Raw genomic sequence first — 21,246 nt, forward strand, 5'->3', positions numbered from 1 at the left:
TTTTGTAAATCAATTTTGATGGGGTTAGAAGTTTTGGAATAGGATGATTTTTTGCCAGGATGATCCCCTCATCACAGAGATCATCCTCACAAAAAATCAGCTCATTCCAAACATTTTTTCCCATATAAGACAAAACGGTGTGTCGCAATGTGAGTCTCAATATGAGTCTTAGGAACGTGACCCTATATATATATATATATATATATATATATATATATATATATATAGATTATGACTGTACGTACCTGGATTCTAGTTTTGATCTGGTGTTCTCGTCGTCCCACTCGAGCCCTTCGAACCATTCTTTATTAATGTCAGCTTCTTGCAAGTTGGGTAGAGGGCCCAAGGGAGGGATCCTCTTCAGTTTTGGGCAGCCGGAGACTTTAATATTTTTCAAAGAATGAAAATCAAAAAGCACGTTCCCAGGGTAGAAGCATGTTAGTTCTGGTAGATTGCATAACCTCAGTGTCCTTAAGTTGGGGAATAAACTCTTACACATCTCCAACTCTTCTTCTTTTTTCAACTCTTCCTCTTCCTCCTTGTCATCGTTTGCAATTAGCTCCTTCACGTCAATGCAATCATAAACCATTAAAGAATGAAGTTGTTGGAGACCTCGTGCAAAACTCAACGTGAAGATATTCTTCAATCTGAGGCAATCATGAATAGATAGGCTTGTAAGGTTGTGGAAGCACCCATTTGTTACGTCGTCACCCCATATATTTATCAAATTCGGTAGATCAAACAAATTGAATTCCCTCAATTTGGGAAGGATGACATAATCACGCCCTTCTCCTTTTTGTTGATCTTCTTTCTCTTCTTGTCGTCGTCGTCGATGATGATGCTTATGTTTTTGTTGTTTATCATAGTGAAAAACCTTTTGCAATTCCATACATGCCCACACTGTCAGTTCTTCAAGATTTTGCATTCTTCCCACTAGACCATATGAGAATAGAGGTTTGCGCAATTTGTTACACGAAATCACTTCTAAGACTCTTAGGTTAGCAAATGCATACTGTTGAACCTTGTTTTCAAAATTAAAGAGACACTCCATTTGGTCACAATATAAAAGACGGAGATATTCCAAGGACTTGGAACCTCCTACAGCATCCAATTGTTCCAAACAATTGACATCTTTGCATCCCTCTAAAAATAGCTGCTCTGTTCTTCCCAACATCATCGTAATCCAATCCGCCAAAATTGGACTTGACATATGAAGTGACATTATCCTGGTGCTACGAGTAAGAATTCCGTATGTTTGGCCAACTCTAATGTAAAATCTATTTAATTTTTCCCAAGGGCCTGACATGTCCAGAAATAAACAATTATCATTTTCGAACTCCACTTCTAGAGCTGTCAAACGATGCAACGATGCTATCTCCGCACATCTAGCTAATGGTCCACTTCCATTTTCTTCAACATCCCATCTAGAAAAGCTATGCTTCATGTCCAATATTTCTAAATGAGATAACTTTGATATCACCCCTGATGGTATCCTTTCTAAATGACCTGTATAGCTAAGATCCAATAATCTCAAATTGGTCAGTTCACATATTTCATTTGGAAGCTCACGGATAGGGCACTGTTCTAGGAGAAGTATTTCGAGTTTTTTCAGCTCTCCAAGTCGAGATACATCTCGTATAGGACACCCTCCCAAACATAGTGTCCTAAGGTTTGTTAGGTACGCCATTGTCGATGGCAGTGATTCAATGCCAGTTTCGCTTAAATCCAAAACTCGAAGAGAGGACATCTCTTTGAATAAATTGTCTGGGATATTTTCCAAATATCCATTTCCTTGTAATAACAGAGTTCGGAGATTGGGACATTTTAGTTCTACAGGGAGCTCCCTAATGTTATTGCGCATCAGTGAAATCCTCTTATATTCATCAATGTCGTCACACTCCAGCCACTGTTCCAATCCTAATCCAGCTTTTACAAGAAATCCATGTCCATCGTCCTTTGAGATTTGTATGGCCACATCCCGTACAACGTCATGCATTTTCACATGCTCATCATCGAAACCATCCAACAACAAGCCAGAATCCTTCAATCTATGGACAAAAGCACATACCATGTCTAATGCATCTTCTAAATTTCCGTCCACCTTCAAGAAACCTTCCCCAATACCATACCAATACAGACATCTCCAATCAATGTTCGTGTCTTCAGGGAATAGACAACAAAACAAGAAGCATAACCTAATATCTTCATCGTTTAGAAAGTCATAACTAAATCGTAAAGATGAAAACACGTGATCTTGTTTATTTAGTATTGAACTCCGTAATTTCCTCAGTGCATCTTTCCATATAATACTATCCCTATTCATTTTCAAAGACAATCCCACAGTTACAATTGCCAATGGCAAACCTTTGCACTCTCTCATAACCAGATTCGCAAGAGGTTGCAAGGTGGGATAATCAACCACATCGCCTGCCTTCGCTTTGAAGAGAATCCATGATTCATGGTCTGGCAATAATTCCAATTTAATGTTTTTTTGCGCTCCCATTTGGAGGCAAACACTCTCCATTCGAGATGTCAACACAATTTTGCAACCCCTATGGTCAGTTTCACTAGGGATTCCTACATCAAATATATTTAGTATCTTCCATACATCATCCAAAATAATAAGAACCGTTTCCTCCTGCTTCAACCTCATGGCCAACTTGCTAGCCCTAAGAATTAGAGAATGATCATTATCCAATTTCAAGCCTAGCCTCTCAGCAATCTCGTTTTGAATTGCTTCCAGGACAGGGTTGCTGGATACAGTAACGAATATTACCTTCTCGAAGAGATGATTTCTTTGGAGTTGATTGTTTAATCTTTTTATTAGAGTAGTCTTCCCCACTCCCCCCATTCCATGCACCCCTATGACTCTGATATTCTCATCACGTAGTGCCTCCATGAGCTGACACATTGCAAGCTCTATGGGTTCAAGGCCCTCAACATAGTCATTAGGTATTGGTATGACACGAGGATGAGGCAAAACACATGACACCCTAATAAAGTTTCCCTTTTGTAGGAGTTCATTAACAATCTTTGCCTTGTTTATTGCTTCTTTACTTTCACTATAACGAGAGCTCCAATTGGGACACAATCCCTTGAGCCACCTCTTGTTCTCAATCTCTTCTCTGCCTACATTTGCTGTGGAACCTTCAATCTCATTTGCTTTTATGAGCCACTGTCGTACCTCTGTGATGGGTTCTTCTAAATTTCGACGAGATTCATCTACCCTATTTTGTACATCTATCTTCCTTTGTTTTAATTCTTCCACTTGATTTCTAAGGTATTCAATATTGGTCTTGTAATAGACCAGATAATTGATTCTACGTTCAATGGGAACCCATAAACATTCCCCCACTTTAGTAACAATTGCAACTAGAAATTCCATGGTTTCTATGGTAAAACAAGTGTTATATTTATGCGTCGTACAGGCAATAACTAAGACAACTGCGTACTACCAAGCAAATAATTACGAGTGCCAACGAAGGAAATATTATTTACCTCTTCTTCCTTGACACAATGGTCTTTTCCTTGGAAAAGAACCTGTGGCAAAGAAAAGTAACCAAAAAAAAACATATCAAGAAATTGAATAATAAAGAATGTTTCTTACTTTATCAACATTTTTTTTTTCTTTTTCTTATTATTATTATTTGTTTTTGGGTTAAGTTCTATACAAACTAATGAAAAAACTTCCCTTACCAAGTAGGAGAAGTTTTACGACCACCCATCAATGTGGCAAAGAAAAGTAACAAAAAACACATCAGCATTTGAATAGCAAAGAATGTTTCTTAATCTCTTCTTGCATGCACCATTTTTTTTTCCCTCTTTACAGGGATAAGTTTTACATCTTGAAAAATTACTGAATGGACCCTAAGAGCTGGGGGTACTTCTTTCTAAAATACCCAAAAATTATTTGGCAGCAACTTGATAGTAAAATCTTTCTTTCTAAATACCGCCCCACTTAAGACAAATTTAAGTACCTGAAATATTCATTCTCGTCTCTTTTACCTTATTTGAATTTTTCAATGGTCATTGCGATTCATTCCTACAAACAGATAATGACATTCCATAATTTCAAAGATTTATGTAACTTTCAATCCATTCTGAAGATTTGTGATGGCTAAAGACCAATGGAGAATAGAGAATGGAGAATGACAATACTCATAACTTTGAAGATTTGATCAGCCTATCGTGGATCAGGTAGGTGATTACTCTTTTCTTTCCCCCCTATGACGGTGAAACCATCATATGTCAAACCTATGTTTCTTGGCTCGCTAGGTTCAATTTTGGGTTCGTGATTTGTTACTCTAGAAAGAGATAATTTATTTCTTGGATTTCTTTGGATCACTAGCTTGGTTTGCTTTTATATATATATATATTACTAAGCTGCTTTTTGCATATATATAATTCATGTTACAATTTATAAGTACAATTATAATGTTAAAAATTTTAAGTTATATAGAAACAAATTAATATATTAATCCAAGTTCTAAATATAAATAATGAAAAAAATAATTAATAAATTGGTTTGGATCACCGAACCAATTACCTAATTGTTTGGTTCGTCAAACTCAATTAAAATTTGATGGGTTCGTGGTTCACTTGATTTTTTGAACCCAATATGAATTTGATGTAGGACATCTACTTGGTGTAGAACATATTGTTCTTGAGAAGAGGATTTTCATGATCGAATCAACCCATGTAGATATGGTCTAGTTGACTTAGATTTTCCAAGACAACTCGGTATGACCAGCCCAGGTCAGGTTGACCATGTTGGGTCCATATTCAACTTTTTTTTTTAAATTTCAATCATATGTGTTTAGTTTATTTTAGTTTTAAATAATTTGGAAGTTTTTTAGTTAGTTTCTATTTGAACTTCATGAACTTTCTATTCTGTTTTGTTTCTAATTTGTTTAAAAAAAATTATTTTTGTCTAAATTCATTTTTATTATTTATATTACAATAAGAAGTATTTATAAATATCCAAATTGAGTTATAATGGATTTAAGAAGTTTATATTAATTAATAGATAATTTAGAAAAGTTAATTTTTATTATTTTAGAAGGTTTCAAGTTATCTTATTTTTTTGAAATTTCATTTTTTTTTTAATCACCAAGAAATAAGAAAAAAGAGAGAGGGAAAGAGAGATACGAAGACAAGGAGAAGAAGAAAAAAAAAGGAGAGAGAGATCGACAATGAAGGAGGGAAGAGAAGAAGAAAAAATAATTACCAGAGAAGGAGATCAAAGGAGGAGGATGACGAGAAAAAAAAAAATTAAGAGGGAGACGGAGGTCAGAGGAGGAGGAGGAGGAGGAGAAGAAAAAAGAAAAGAAAAGAAAAAAAGAGATGTCCTCACAGTTTCTTGGTGTGTCAAGAAAATTTCCCAGTTATTAATTGTCCATTTTGGTGTGTGCAAATAGAATCACTCTAATAAATGGGAAAATAATTTAACAAACTAGGATTTTGTTAATGTGTACCCGCAAACGTTAAGACATTTTAAACACACCTTGGATGATGGGTATAAGTATTTTAGTAATATAAAAAAAATTGAGAGCGCTTATGATAGAAAAATACATTTTCAATATGTACTTGAATTTAATGATTCTTAACGTGTGAGTTTTGGCCACATGTTAACGAGACCCAATATACCATAAATTAGGATCCAGAGGTTTGTATAATGAAGGTAAAGTGTCAACATAAACTTTTGGCCACAAGTTTTTATATGGCATGGGCTTCCTACTAAATGCAACCGAACGATCCATATTGGTAAAATCTCTCTCTATCAATCCCCTTAGCCTCTGTAAAATGTAAAACTCAGATGGTTGTGATGAATCATTTGAGTATTTGAGATCAATCATTTAAATCATCAATCTCAACAATTTAGAAAGTTGATCTCAATAATTCATGTTTATGTGTTGATTTTGACGATTTACAATGGTTGAACTTGACAAGTGAATCAAAGATTGCTCAATTTAATGTAATGTGGCTAGTGTTTATCGTCATTTTTTTTTTTTGTTTCATAAAATAAATAAAAAAACCCAAAATCTAAATGGAAATATGAAACAGAAATAAAGAAAAGCAAAAGGGAATACCTCGACAACTTTCAGCAAATCAATCTCTCTTAAAGAAACGAAGAAGAAAAGTGCAAGTTTCCTTCGATCAACTATGGAGAATAAGTGTTTTGGGAGTAGTAAATCAACATCTATTTATCATAATGAGACAGAGATTCAAAGTCTAAAAGAGTAGAGAAGGAACCCTCAAAAGCAATATTTGATTTTGATTTTGATTTATGCCTTGCTTACACATATCTACTTATGTTGCTTTGTCTTGTTAAAGATTTGATGCTAAGGATGGTACATTGGCACTTTAAGAGCCTGCGCGTTTAAAAGGAAAAATTACTTAATGCACCCTCCCTCCTAATTTTTAGATTGATAGTCAATTTAGTAAACTTTTCTTTCTTTATACCCTTGACCCCATTGGCCAGAATAACTCAAATCATCCAGATCAAGGATTCAAATTTTAAGATTGACTATTTAAATGATTCATCTTAAGAGTTTGGATTGTCCATCAGGACAATTTCAGTTCCCCTTTTTATTGGGATGAGAGGGCATAAAGAAATTTAGAAAAAATTTACATACTAGGTTATTAAGATACCACCCTAAAACTCAAGGTGCATTTAGAAAACATTACTCTTGTTGGGTCTATTGAGTAATTTTCCCTTTTTAAAATGATCAGGGACCAATAATATAGATAAAGATTGTTTTGAATTTATTAATGAATTATCTAAGCACAATTTATAATTTTTTTAAATATATATTATAGATTTCAAAAATACATTCACACTTCTCCCACAATAATGTAAAGTTCCAATACTCACCCCTTCAAAAGGTATTTTTGATTAATATGATTAACATTAAGAATACTCACTCTTGTCTCATTATAATAATAAAGATATGAATGTCAAGAAACTATCCAAAAATGTTATTTAAAATTTTAATAATCTTTTTTTTAATTTCCTAAAGCAAAGGTAAAATGGCATCTCATGCTTTGCTTAGCTCCTCCTTTGAGGCAAAGTATTTATCTTCCTTTTCTACAAACAAGAAAAATATAGAGGCATCTATTACTTGTTTCATCTTGAGCTATACTCATTGAAATTGTTCCATCTTGTAAGGTTATTATAGTTCATTGAATAAAGTAGTAGGAGTAATGCAGTGAACCTCAAGTACGACGAAATATTCTCTCAATAAAATTCAAAGGTTATGCATCAAGTTTCAAATTTGTCGCTAATTTCCAACTAATTGATCCACATGAAATAGTCAAATTGTGATATTTGGATTAAAAGTTATACCTACAACTTCAAAATGATAAGTATGGAATCCTTCAATTGTTGTTGCAAACGACAAACTCTAACCAAAGTAACCATTGGAAAACACAAGTGAAATAGAATAAATGAATAGGAGTATATTGGGTACTTTAATTCATTTTTTTTAAGGTGAAAGGATATTTAGTTGATTTTGTTTTTACTAAATAGGCTATTATTTATAGAATTACCACCCAAGCATTCGGGGGAGCATTTAACAAGAAACTAATGTAGGACACAAGTGGCAGAGGACTTCATGAAGCATTTGAATTGATAAAAGTCCAAGTGGATGGGTAATATACATTAGTAGAAATCATGAGTCTAGGAGTTAAAATTGTGCGACAGAATCTATTCATGAATGGAATCGTCAAGATTTTCAAGATGGGACGATATTCCTAGGTTGTCCCAATAAAATTGGATCCCTATTAAACTTGTATAATCCTTCCCAGAATGGTCAAGTGTTTGATGAAGAACCGCTAACAATGAGTGTGGTTAATGTGAGGATAAGCAAAATGTGAATTGCAGCTAATTAATAAAGAGAAAATTTTCTTGGAAATCACTAGTTTTCGAACAATGTTTGGGATCTCCTTTAAAGCAATGGTTGAATGGGAGAAAAAATACTAGTTTTTCATGGAGAACCTAAAACCTTGTTTGAGGTTAAAAAATTAATTGAAGAAGATGAACAGCAGTTAAGGAGTCTTGCCTAACCATTGCCTTTGATCTGCACTAACCCAATAACTAGATTTTTTTCTGGACCCATGCATATACATTCAACTTGATGGGTAACTTCTAATTCTTAAATTTGATAAATTTTCTTTGGCTGGTTCATAATTATTGGTTTAATTATTTTTGTTACTCAATTCTAATGTTTATGAGAATCTTAATTTTTTGTTCTTTGTGTCTAGGAGTTGGTTTGAATGTCATGGATTAATGAGTCCAATTAAGTGTCCAACAAGACATTTTCATTTGAAGAACATCAAAGACCTCAGTTTATGGATAGAGTTCTCTTACAGTGACTTGAAATAACACTCAAAGTAGCACTCGGGCTGGCACTACATGAAAACTTGAAAATTCTATAGAAAATTTGACAGGCCAAGGTGCAGGAAATTTAGAAACTGAATTTTGACGGTCTAAGACCATCGAAATTCTTGATGTTCCCAGATTTGATGGCTTAGAGCTGTTGAATTTCTCTCATTCTTCATTAATTTGATAGTTTCGGCTCATTGAAAAGCAAATTTGACAATGAAAAATTCAACACCAATTCGACCTTTCGCTATGTCGAATTTTATGAAATTTGACGGCCCAAGGCCATCAAATTTGGGATTTTTTCACATTGTGAAGCAGTGAACCATCAGTTGTCTTTTGAGTGTGTGACACTTGTATCTCATGAAGAAGCATCTAGGATTTTATGCACACTTGAGTGCTACTTCGAGAGTTATTTCAATTCATCTTATGAAAATAACAAATTTCCATCTCAAATGATGTAATAATTGGTGGCTAATAAAATGGATTTAATTGTTTCTTGGGTTAGGTGTTATAAATAAGATGAACCAATTCCTGCCTATATAGACTTATCTGCCTGGTTTTCATATTAAAACTTTGAATTTCTGCTTGATGAAGGAAGGATGCATGTTGTTTCTGTTTTTCACACTTAATGGTTGTATTGGTCATTTTGAATCCTTGGCATGTTTTAGAACTAAAAGAAACTCATTTGACATGTAATTCTCTTATATCAGTAGCTGACATATATACACCTTTTCTTTTTCAGTTGAGTTAGTTTGCTGACAGTGTACCATTGGTCTGTCCCGTGCATGTCGAGTTTGTCCATGAGTTATCCCTCTTGTGCACAAGCAATTTGGGAGCTTGCAAGCCATGTTGGGCTTTGGCAAGACATTGATGATAAGGGTATTTTTATCATTTTCATATGGTCTCTCAGACATTGATGACAAGTGTATGAATACCCAAGGGTATTTCAAATATACACCAAAACCAAGAGGGGTATGTTAAAATTACCCTCTTTACTGTCAAATAATATTGGTTTTTCATTTCCCCAAAAAGTATCTTGAGTCCCTTATAAATGGGAGATTCACAATGTTAAAAGTTTATGTAGTTCAAGTAGACACTCAGTTTGGGTAGCATTTCTTTGTCTATTTTATTATCTACATGATCATCACCAAGTTATAAAATCGTTATTTCGGTCTAGAGGAAAATCAAGACAGTTTGATCAAAATATTTTGACATTACGTAGCATGCATTCAATGTTGTTTCATACTGCTTTTTTACAAAAATCAGAAGATCGCAGTGAAACAGTATGATTCTTTGACGAACCAAATGTCGGAACATCTCATGTGCTAAAGCCCATTGATCAATGTGAGCCTGCCAAACTTCATGCACCTCACACACCAAAACCGTTTCATGTTTTGTGATCACTTGAAAATACTGCTAATTAATACAATAATAAAGAATCATGACACAAAAGAACTTAGATTCATTTTGTCGACCACAGTAATTCAGATTAGGTGTGCACAATGATGATCAAATTATAAAAAAGTACTAAAAATTTACAAAAGAGAGAAATACACCTAAAAGGATAGCTGTCTTGTCTACCTCGAGAAGGGGCTTACCTTAGGAACCCTAAGAGATCTTGAAGTAGTTGTTCCATTACTATCCCAAAAGCAAATAGTCCTACCCCAAAAAGTGCGGGCATCACTCTAGACAATTCCATTCCACCATTATCTTCAATATCCTCGATGTTATCATCAACTTTGTCATTACGTGTATCATTTGATAGTCTTGTGTGCATAGCCCATGCCATTATTGGTGGGAGGACTCCATATAACGTCGCCATACAATAACCCCCCTAGTCGACAAACAAACTATTTAATTTATCAAAGAATTGAAATTCTTATTTGTGAAAATTATTCATTTTAACCACTTTGTGGGAAATTGTCAAGTAAATATATTGCTCATATCTAGTAGATTAAACTAGTGTGTGTTAACTATTTCTTACAGCGATGTCAGTGGCAGTGGAGAATACATCCGGAACTGTAGTTGATATGAACAGAGGTGGAGTGACAGCCATTGCTGTTGCTGTGACGCTAAGCTTGTTAGTTCCCCACCATTTTCTCAGCCCAAATAAAGTGCTTTCATCTCTTAGAACACTTGATTCATGAATTTCCTCAGATTTCTGCTAATAGATGAAGATTAAAGATAAAAAATAAAAATAAAAATGCAAATTAGATAGGGAACGATACAGAAATTTACTTTTATTTTAGTTGAGGAAGAATCCCATGAAAGGTTATTGAGTTGCTCCAAGAAGAACTGAGAGAATCCCAATAGAGTGCCAATTAAAGATGTTCCAACTGCAAGAAGTGAGAAGGCCTCTACCATAGCCGAAACTCCACTCCATCTCACCCTGAACCAGAGTGAGCATTGTTGGAGATGTTCATTCAACATGAAAAATCCATTTATCACACAGTCTACCTCATGAGCAAGTCAATAGGGTCAACAATTTGATTGCATGAGTCAAGAGACCCAATGTGACTGCATCCCAGACAAGCAGAACAGACAGCGGCACAAGACTACCAAGTATGATTGACACCTTTATACGTGCAAGATCCCCATCGAGGTAGGCACATATAACTGCAACAAAAGTGTTGGGTAAGATGTCTTAAATTAAGGTCCCGTTGGAAACTGTTTATTAAATACCTAACTTGGGGGAACCTCTGTTATAGGGAACTGGAGCCCCCGACCCAACGAAATTCTAATAGGTATGTTTGACGTAAGAGAAAATATGGCATTTTGGACCATGGGAGAGTTGGTTTCAGATTGGGAATCTTGATAACCAACCAACTACTCCAAAAGACTGATCCATTGGAGAGGGGGGAGAACTATGAATACAAGAGGGTCCCAGGGATTATCTGGGGTATGACACACCCAAGAGTGGAGAAAAATATACACTCAACACTCCCCCTCACCCATAATGGTGGAAAGAATCGAACCGTGACCTATATGAACCTAGCGCTATGATAGCATGGCAACCAACCAACTACTCCAAAAAGACCGATCTAGGGGAGAGGGGGAGAACTATGAATATAAGAGGCTCACGGGGCTTAACTGGGGTATGACACTTCCGAGAGTGGAGGAAAATATACACTCAACAGTCATCTTAATACTAGTGAAACTCTCATCCATGGATGTAGGCTTAGTCCAACCATGTAAACCTCGTGTTTTCTTGGTTGTTTTTTGTTGCATATATTGATAGATCTAGGGATCTGAGCTCACAGAACAAACCCAATTATCAAAATAAACAATACGGAATCACTCCCATGGCATAATCAACCTATCAAATTTCAACAATTTTCATTTTTACCTGGTGCTAGATCATGATAAACTAAAGCAAAGATGATTACAGGAATTGTGGTTGGAACTTTTCCCCAATTGCCCGACGATTCTAATCCAGACCATCCTCCAGACATAACAGCCAATACCTCAATAGCAACTAGTAGACCTGTACATTCATTCAACCGTATCAGATTATGCACATTCAGTCACTCATTGACTTGAACACATACATAGATAGACACACACCTATCATGGTAAAAGTGAGCCATTGATTTACTTGATCGGTGGTGCGGGTCCCTCCAACAGAGATGAGAATGGTGAAGAGAGTAGTGAAGAAGAAGCCTGAGATGGATGGTGGGATGCTGATCAAATGATAAAGGATCTCGCCTGACTTAGACGTGTAGGCCACCATTGTTGTGTAAGCTAAGAAGATGTAGTTAATAGTGGTTAATGTCCCACCCCATTCTCCAAGTGTTTCTTGAGCCATGGTTCTAAGGGAGATGACCTCGAGTTCATCTTCCTTTCTCTTCCTCTTTTTCTTCCTCATGAGACTCACATTAATTTCGGCAAGCAAGAGAGCTTCAATTAGGAGAAAACCCCAACATAATATCATTGCTACCGCGCTTGGGATGAATCCCTGTATTTCAGAGAAATGGGCAAAACCTTCATCAATGAAAAATGTGTGTGTGCCCATGCATCCATGTGTGTGCCTGTGTGCGCACACACGCATGTACGTATGTGCACTTGCTCAGGTGTATGAGTGTGCGCACATGTGTTTGTTTGTGCACACGCGCCGATGCCCGCGTGTACATCGTGGAAAGAGTGATAAGGAGTAGGGTACCGCAGGGGATGTTTTCATCGGGATGGCTAGTATACCGGAGCCAATGCTAGTTCCAACTATCAGAGCAACTGCACCGATCACGGTGCCCTTCTTTTCTAAGCCAATTATGGAAACATCTTTTGAATGTTCAGTACTCTTAATAGCTCTCATTCTAAAGAAATTCTGATTTGATTTGACTAATGAAGTCTTCTTCTGGTGTAGTAAAGGGGTGGCACAGCCACCATTGTTGCTGATAAAGAGATGTAACAGTGTGAGAATTTGAAGAGAAGTTGGAAAGAATTAAATCAGAAATATAGATTAATTGTGTGGAAGTTAAACCATACATGTTGGCTTTGAAGCTGATTGCTGTTATTCCTTGTTGATGATTCCATGCTTGAAACAAAGATGTCTTTCTACTTCTCCAATGGCCTTTGGGACACAAGGAAGACATGAATTGCACCTCCATCTCCATACCTGATGTTGTGTGTGTGTGTGTGTGTGTGTGTGAGAGAGAGAGAGAGAGAGAGAGGTGGAGGGATGAATGAAGAGATGTAAAACACCTGCCCCAAATATCTTGGGAGTGGGCCCCACAGGTTGAATGAGTGCCAATCAAAATTATATGGTGTGATCACTTATTAAGAGAGCTACTATTGCCACACCAACTCTTATATAATTGCACACAGTTGGTGTGGCGTTAGTAAATGGTTGTGTGGCAATAGCAACTTTCATTATTGAAGATCAAAATAAAAAGTTGGTTGAACGTATTGTTACCACAAAAAAAAAACAAGGAAGAACGTGAAACATCCTCACATCTAATTCATCCTCCCTTGGATACACAAATATGGTCCTTTAACCACATTAGAGTAAGGTCTTTTAGATCTTCAAGAATCTGCTGAAAAAATGGACCATACTATGGACATAAACTAGGTCGCATTTTATTTGAAATTCGATTGATCCAAAATCCAAAATTTACCAATTTTTCAAAATATTCTTATCAACTACTTTAATACAACATGAATTCTTACATAATAAAAGGATCATAATGGTAAAGTAATACAATATGAATTGAATTCTTATAAATAAAAGGATTATAATGTCAAAGTGGAATAGTATAGAAATTAACTAAGAAGAATAGCAGAAATTTTGTTGAACATTTCAGAATTATCTGACCCCGAACTGAACTAAATCAAACAATTTAGTGAAAGTAAAATCATTCAAATATGGTTTATTGTAGTAAAAATTGGATTCAGATCGCCCAAGTCCGATCCATTTTAAGCCCAAAATCACTTCGGTGGGTGACCATCAAAATTTTCAAATGATTTATTTTTTAATGAAAATGAATAAAAGTAATTTTAGATTAATTTTGTTAATAAACATAAATTGGTCCGACCATGTTGAACCAAATCCAAAAACTGTCCAACCGATATGATATGATAAATTCCGGTTCAATAATTGACTTGGATTTTAAGAGTGAAATTCAATAGCGAAACTTCGAAAGAAGAAAAAAAAAAAAAAAACGAGAAAGAAGAAAGAGATCGTAGGAAGAAATACTTAACCAACCTGGACTAGGCCCACTTGATGGAGGGTTGTCTTAGAAATTAGGTACAGGCCCCTTGGGTGGCTATCTCTACATTCCCGGGCCAATCTATAAATGGACCAGACTTGGATTATACATCTGGCCCAATTAAATTAACCAAATTATAATCGTCAAGTATTCATGTTCTAAGAAAGCATACAAAACGATAAATATTCATGTTAGTGGAGATGAGAATGTAACTAAAAGAATCAAATAGACTCTTTGTGGATTGAAGTACTTCATTATATTTCATCACGTTTGACACTCAAATCATCAAACAATGTCTTCATCCAATATTAGTTGGCGTAATACAATTCTTAAAGCAATTACATTGTATCTGTTCAATTCGGTTCGGTTCATGTGAGCACGCTTTAAAGTTTGGCTAATCCAATGAAAAATTTACCATATCACAATAATTGGATTCAAAAATACGTTGACTCGTCGAACCACGTGTCTATAAAAGGATTGGTCTTTTGTAACCGTCTTGATAGCAATTAATTATTATCTTTTTGGGTTCATTGGGGTTGCATTAGCCGGCCTAGCTAGGTCATGTGCCCTCCCACAGTTGAATATGTATTGGTTCGGCAACCTAATTTCCTTTTAAGGGAACCTTTAGTTGAAAAGCATATGGAGCTGGCCTTAGCCCATTTGTGTCCTTGCATCAATCCTATAGTCACATTCAAACCTAATTTCCGAAGCCTTTTCCTAAAATAAAAATCATAGAGTCGTGATTTATTGATTCGAAAATTTTCACTCAGTCTGTACATGGTTGACATGGCAAGGACGCAGAACCATAGATATTTTTTCTTTCGGGATACACAAGGAAAATGATCAACGGTTTTGTGCCCTTACCACATCAGCCGAGTACAGACTGAGTGAAAATTTTCGTGTCAGAAAATCATTAGCGAAAATCATATTGCTTAGTGTGTCGAGCAAATCATAATATCGGGTATGGAAGAGTGTTAGAGAATCGATCCTTTTCAAACTTATATACCAAGTTAACTTGAGGTTCAGTTCAGTCGAGCTGTCTCATCGAATTTCAAAACCATGGGGTACAAAATGCAATTGGCATGTATTAAAAAATGGTCCCATATGCATTATGGAGTCGATGCAAACAGTTGTTTAGGCTATCTATAGGTTTTAAGCAACTTAGTTTGGTGAGCCATTTAGTCATGAAAGAACAATGTGATCATCATCCTCATCCATGTTTTTATCGCAAATGTTTGGGTATCCTGTCTTCAATATGATCTACCTTTCACAACTAAACTCTACTGTTGAAATATACATTGTCAAGAACATAAGTCAATTAAAAAAAACTGAAAAATTCCTCACCTTCGCCACAACTAACATAACAAATCCTATTCTCAAATATATAAGGTCAACTAAACGAATCTCGTTCTTTCATTCCACTCTGTTCAAAGCCAAATCTTTTATTATTGAGAATAAATTCATATTTGCCCTTAATGTTTCCTCAACATTCTTTTGGATCCTCCTCGCATTCACTACCATCCACAATAATGTGAGGCTTAACCTTGTTTTACCTTAAATAAAGATTATATATCCCACTATATTTGGGTTATGATGAGGTCACAATAGGACTTTTCAATCATTGGAAGTTAAATTTGATCTTCTAAAACGTATGACCCGAGGCAAGTGTATTTCCAGATTACTTTCGTAAAATAGAGATTATCTTTATATAGTAACCACAAAATATAAAGATTTCGATATATCTAATAAATTACAAAAGCACTTTGCCAGATCAATTAATGCATTTGCAATCATTTGTATATAATAGTATAAAACAACATATTTTTATTTTTTATAAATTTTCTCAACAAATAGCAAGCTGTGCAACAAGAAGAACTCATGATTTTGAGGAGTTTTGCCCAAGCAACATTTGCATTGCATGCACGTCCCTTCTCTAATGTCTTATAATGTAATATGTCAAAATGTGTCGTGAACATATCCCAGTCACACCTTCGAATCCTACATACCCCTCTACTAATGATTATATTTAATTGTTGGCACGTGCAGAGTGGTTGGTAGTACAGCCGTCAAAGCAAAAAACAAAACAAAAATGTATACTTAGAGCAAGGTTCGAATTAAAATGGATAGTCCGAGGCATCAGCTCAAGCCCAACCCAACTTTAGATTGGATTAATTGGAGGGCATTTCTTAAGCATTTTGGTAGCTTAAGAATACTTTTGGCAACAAATTAACTTTTAGTAACAAACTCGAGAAGCGTTTCCTACCAAATGGAAAAACTCATGAAAATAAATATAAACGAGTTATGGGAAGATAATGCACTTAGTTTTTTAGTTAATAACTAAAATTCTCTTCATGATTTGTCTAAGATGTTAAAATCAATCAGATAGATCACAAGTTATTATATTTATCAAACTGTCCAAAAAATTATTTTTTAATCACTACGTCATAAAAACCCATCAAATGAACAATTGGGCACAAAGAGCACTTCCAATGGAAGTGCTTTTGAATAGACACCACATTCCTAGATTTTATTGGTGTTCATGATTTTGTTTTTTTATTTACGTACAAGATGATCCGACATTATATTTATAGATTTATAGAGATTGTGGACAATGTCCACCTCCCGAAGTAGATAAATTGTTTTATTGGACCTCAATATTAAGATCCAGATCCGATCCAATTATAATCCAATTATAATCGGATTGGGACAAACTTGATTTTATATACAAAGTCTAGATAAACTGAATACATCTCAATAAATGAATAATATAATTTATATACTTTCTAACATACTATCTGATAGGGTCCTTATTGGAGTGCGACATGGTTGGTCCAGATCTGGTCCTAATGTCTAATAAGATATCGGATTGGATCGTTATCGAAATCTAAAACATCAATCCAGATCCGAAGTTATGAGATCAGAACGGATCAGATTTCAGGTCTGATCGGATCCAATGATAGCCGTATCGCACTCATTACAAGGAAAAAAAATCTATGGTTACGGGGACATTGCCACGTTAGCACAATGTCTTATAGGAACTCCCTTCAGCACTTTTCAAATCGTTTAGATGTCCACAATTGACTTGACCACGAGATTTGTGTTAGCATCAGTTGGTCACATGTCATTACCATAGCATCAATCATGGTAATAGGGTTGTCAATGGATTGTATCAAACTTGACATCTAATCTGATCCGATTCAATAACTTCAAATCGATGATTTGGAATCCAATATGAATCTAATTTGATAATCTTTATTTTTTTTTTATAAGTATGTTAGATTTGAACACACGACCTCAAAGTTGTTTTGCAATGTATCAACTTGCTAAGTTAGTTAAAGTACGTTAGCGTTGATACCAAGATATAGGTTCAAAATTTGCCTTCACCTATCAATTAGTGACGACTAAAATATTTGTGTATCCAAAACCTGTAGTGGGTTGGCTCAAGGCTAAAAATAATGAGAATGGTTTGGTCCTTTTAGTCGTTCAAAATGTGTGGTCACCTGACTTAACCTATGGAATGTTGAAAAACTTTTGTGGGGTCGAAACATGCAATTATTAGGACTAGTCCCATTCCAAAAAAGTGTGGGAAACCTGTGAGAATTGTCCAATCCACAAAGATTAGTTCTGGATAAACCCTGATCTAACCCGGATCCAATCTATTGACATTCCTCACTTTCCATTTAAAATTTTAAAATTGAACGACTTTTTTTGTAAATTCTCGACAGCATAATTCTATAGCCCATCGACGTGTGTGCGTGTCGGAGTCATAATCGGTTAGAGACAAATACAATAAATGGTAAACAATTATAACGTTATGGGCCAATTTTGATCGAAGCGACATAACATGGGAGAGAGTAGAAGGGGGTTCACGATTTTACTGCTAAAAGGCCAAAAGACATTACATGCAGTGGTTATTATTTTGGTAAAACTAAGCTGGTCAGGAATCAGTACTCTCACAATTTGATTACTTCCCATGTGCACTAAATATTAAATACTGAAAGAAAAATTAGTTTTATCATGAATAATGATTTTCTGACTCCCCCTCTGACATACTCCCCCCACCCTGAACAGTAGATTTTCTTCCTTGAGATACACAACTACACATATTTATAGGGATTTGCTGTTGAGCATCCCAAAAAAAGAAAGTCTACGATTCTGTAAAATGCCACGTAGGGGGAGTATGTCAATGGGGGGAGTCAGAATATCACCACTCTTTTATAATTGTTATCGAGTGAACATATGAGTCTTAAATGGAATTACATAGAGAATTACATTACTTTAAATTAATATAAATTTTTGATCAATTTAAACTTTTGTCTAATTAAAATAAAGTTCATTGTTATACAGCCTCATTTTTTTTTTCAGAACCATGATAGTATGACGCTCCCCCCTACACCCCTATCACAGAACCGAACCGTAAATCATTTACCTTGGGATACACAAGAAAAATATTTATGATTCTGTGTATCCTGAGTTAAAATGATCTACAGTTCTGTGATGAGAGCGTAGGGGGTATTTGTCAGAAGGCATCATATTTAACAACTCTTTTTATAATGTAGTGTTTTTCTGGCTTATATACACCTCAAACGTTATTCTTTAATATTTAAACTTGAAATCCTGGTATTATTTCTTTCCATCAAAATCTAAATGATTGAACGACAAAGCCTGAGCCTATGGTGGGTGGCAGTGCTTAATAAACAAATACAAGTGGGAACAAAACATTATTCCAATGCACACGGGGGGTTTTATCATTTGCTCCTTCCAGATTTATTTCATTATTTTGGAGGATTTCATCCAAAACACCTGACAGAAAATAATTTAAGAAAAAAAGAATATATTTTTTATTTTTTTTAATAGAATTAATTTGATCCACCGAAATTGAATTAGATCTAATCATGATTAGACCATTTTGATAATTTTTTATTTAATCATTGATTCAATTTTTAAAACATAGCATCAACCTTACCATTTTTGTATGAGTAGGTTAGGCAAGTAGGGGTCAATGGTTAGTAGAGGTAAGGGTTCAAATGGTTTTGAACCCAAGTCGTACTATCAACGTTACAAATGCCTTCATAACTTAGCTAAATTGGCCCCTTCAGTTGATTAATACTTGTTTCATATTAATCTATTTTATTAAAAATAATAATAATAATATAAATTAAGACATCAAATGTAAAAGTACATAATTTCACTTGTCTATATCTTATAATTCTACTAAAATTCGATTGACTAAATTATTGGAATATAATTGTAAAGTCTATGCAACAAAAGAGTATTGCCAGAATATTTTACTATGAGAAGAAGAATTTGAAAGAAAATAAATTTGAGGGGTTGGTTCAATGACAATTACAAACCAATAAGCAATTAATACTCATAGGTCATGAGTTCGATATCCAGTATAAGCATTAATTTCTTGGGATCACTTATGAGAATGCACGCTCACTTATCTGATGCGTATGGTGTGTGGGCATTACTCGTTCTTCAGAACTAATCCTTAGACAAAATCATGGCCTATGGACTGGGCAAAGCCCAAATACATGTCGGATCCGCTACTCAAAAACGAAAAAAAAAAATTGAAAATAAATTACCACCTCACTTATATTATGGAGTCCGTACAAATAATTGCTTTGACCAAATATCCTTGACAAAAATAATTTGAGGAGACAAAATTAATTTGAGGAGTTATAGATTACGAAATAAGTCATAGCTAGGCTATGAAAGATGGGGACCCTAGAAAATGCTTATCTCAAATGTTAGGTTTGTAGTACATCATTTGTCAAGATCATAGGTCAAAGGGAAGAGAAAAAGTCGTCGCCAAGTCTTTTCCAAACATGACAATTAATTATGCCTTATCTTGATTTCAACTTCAATAAAAGACCATTTTTGAGAGCATTTGGAATTTGGTGCCAAAAGCATAACTTTGGTTTGATGTTAAAGATTTTTTTTTTTTTTTTACTTCTCTCTTAAAATGAATGAAATGGAGCTAGTTCATTTTTAAGAAAATTATAGTCTCAAAAATGCCCAATTGGGATGAAAAAAAAAACACTAATTTCTTAGGGATGACTGCATAATTTTAGGGACATATTTTTCTCAAGAATCTTGAATAATATCTTTCCATTTTAATAATATATTTGATGCTTTGGCTCCAACCTCATTGGATCATAAATAGTTCTTACTATTAATATGTTCTTTTTACAAAGAAAATTCTTTATATTCAATGTAACTTAGATGGCAGGACAGTCGTAATAACACATAAATTTTATAAATTTTAAAAACTCTTGTGAGGCAAGTGCCCCATTGGAAATCCACCTCGGAAAGAGTCTACATAATTTGCTATGCCACTCTCACACAAAATATCCAACTTAAGTTCATAACTCTTTTAAAATATTGAATCTCTTAGTCTCAAAGAAAGTTTTACTTATGGTACATGTTTCATAAGAAAACTACTGATCAAACTATAGTATGATCATTCAATTTTTCAAAACATAGGAATGTCTTAAGGATTTGTGTGAAATTAAGATGACCTGAATCTATGTTATCAGATTCACTAATATAATACCTAACAATGAACCTGTACAAGTCGGTCTGTAGTCAGTTTATCAACTTCAACGAATCTATCAAACCCCACGAATCTATCAAACCCCATGTTTTGGTGAATTTTAGCAACGATCTCAAACTCTCATCATAATAATAAAAAAATTCCATAATGATTTTTTGACTTGAAAATTTTCACTTACTCAATTGACACGATAAAAGTACAGAATCATTGCTCTTTTCCTTGTATATCTCGAGAAAAAAAAAAGATTTATGATTTTATGCCCTTATCATGTCAGTTGAGTACAGATCGAATGAAAATTCTAAAGTGAAAAAAATCACCACTCATATTAGAATTAACCTTTCTTTTGAAAATTTTAAGATTTGGTCAATATTAAAGATATACCTCTTTCTTTTCAAAATTGACGAGATTTCCTTGGTGGTTGAGTCTTGTTCTTTGATATTAACATAAATGATTTAAATATCTTATCCAAATCGGGTGGATTCAAAATTGATTGACAAACGACTAACCTCAAACCCGATTTCAAACCGATGTAATCATCCAACCAACCAGTAAACATAGTCTTGACCTTCGTGTGACGTTGTTACATTATCCACCAATCGCGG

The 21,246-nt window shown here is 34.7% G+C and overlaps 1 protein-coding gene and 1 pseudogene across 2 annotated transcripts; both read right to left on the reverse strand.

The window, feature by feature from the left end:
• Positions 1 to 224: 224 nt before the first annotated feature.
• On the reverse strand, positions 225 to 6,197 carry LOC147395357 (putative disease resistance protein At4g27220). The gene is made up of 2 exons (XM_086449762.1): positions 6,090 to 6,197; positions 225 to 3,540 (listed from the first exon to the last, which is right to left on the reverse strand). Exon 2 carries the CDS (start codon positions 3,383 to 3,385, stop codon positions 230 to 232), a length of 3,156 nt encoding a protein of 1,051 aa, XP_086305888.1. The 5' UTR covers positions 3,386 to 3,540; positions 6,090 to 6,197; the 3' UTR covers positions 225 to 229.
• A 3,628-nt stretch (positions 6,198 to 9,825) lies between these two features.
• Positions 9,826 to 13,052, reverse strand: LOC147395358 (uncharacterized; annotated as a pseudogene). The gene is made up of 8 exons (XR_015180692.1): positions 12,866 to 13,052; positions 12,543 to 12,771; positions 11,948 to 12,338; positions 11,730 to 11,867; positions 10,841 to 10,999; positions 10,622 to 10,772; positions 10,368 to 10,544; positions 9,826 to 10,217 (listed from the first exon to the last, which is right to left on the reverse strand). The product of XR_015180692.1 is annotated as an uncharacterized LOC147395358 (transcript).
• Positions 13,053 to 21,246: the final 8,194 nt, after the last annotated feature.

This window comes from Akebia trifoliata, chromosome 8 (genome assembly GCF_017979445.1).
Source record: "Akebia trifoliata isolate Shusen 1 chromosome 8, ASM1797944v1, whole genome shotgun sequence".
Taxonomy (NCBI): domain Eukaryota; kingdom Viridiplantae; phylum Streptophyta; class Magnoliopsida; order Ranunculales; family Lardizabalaceae; genus Akebia; species Akebia trifoliata.

Bases quoted from the DNA above. Each gene is read 5' to 3' on its own strand.
- LOC147395357 (XM_086449762.1), bottom strand. From the start codon at position 3,385: ATGGAATTTCTAGTTGCAATTGTTACTAAAGTGGGGGAATGTTTATGG.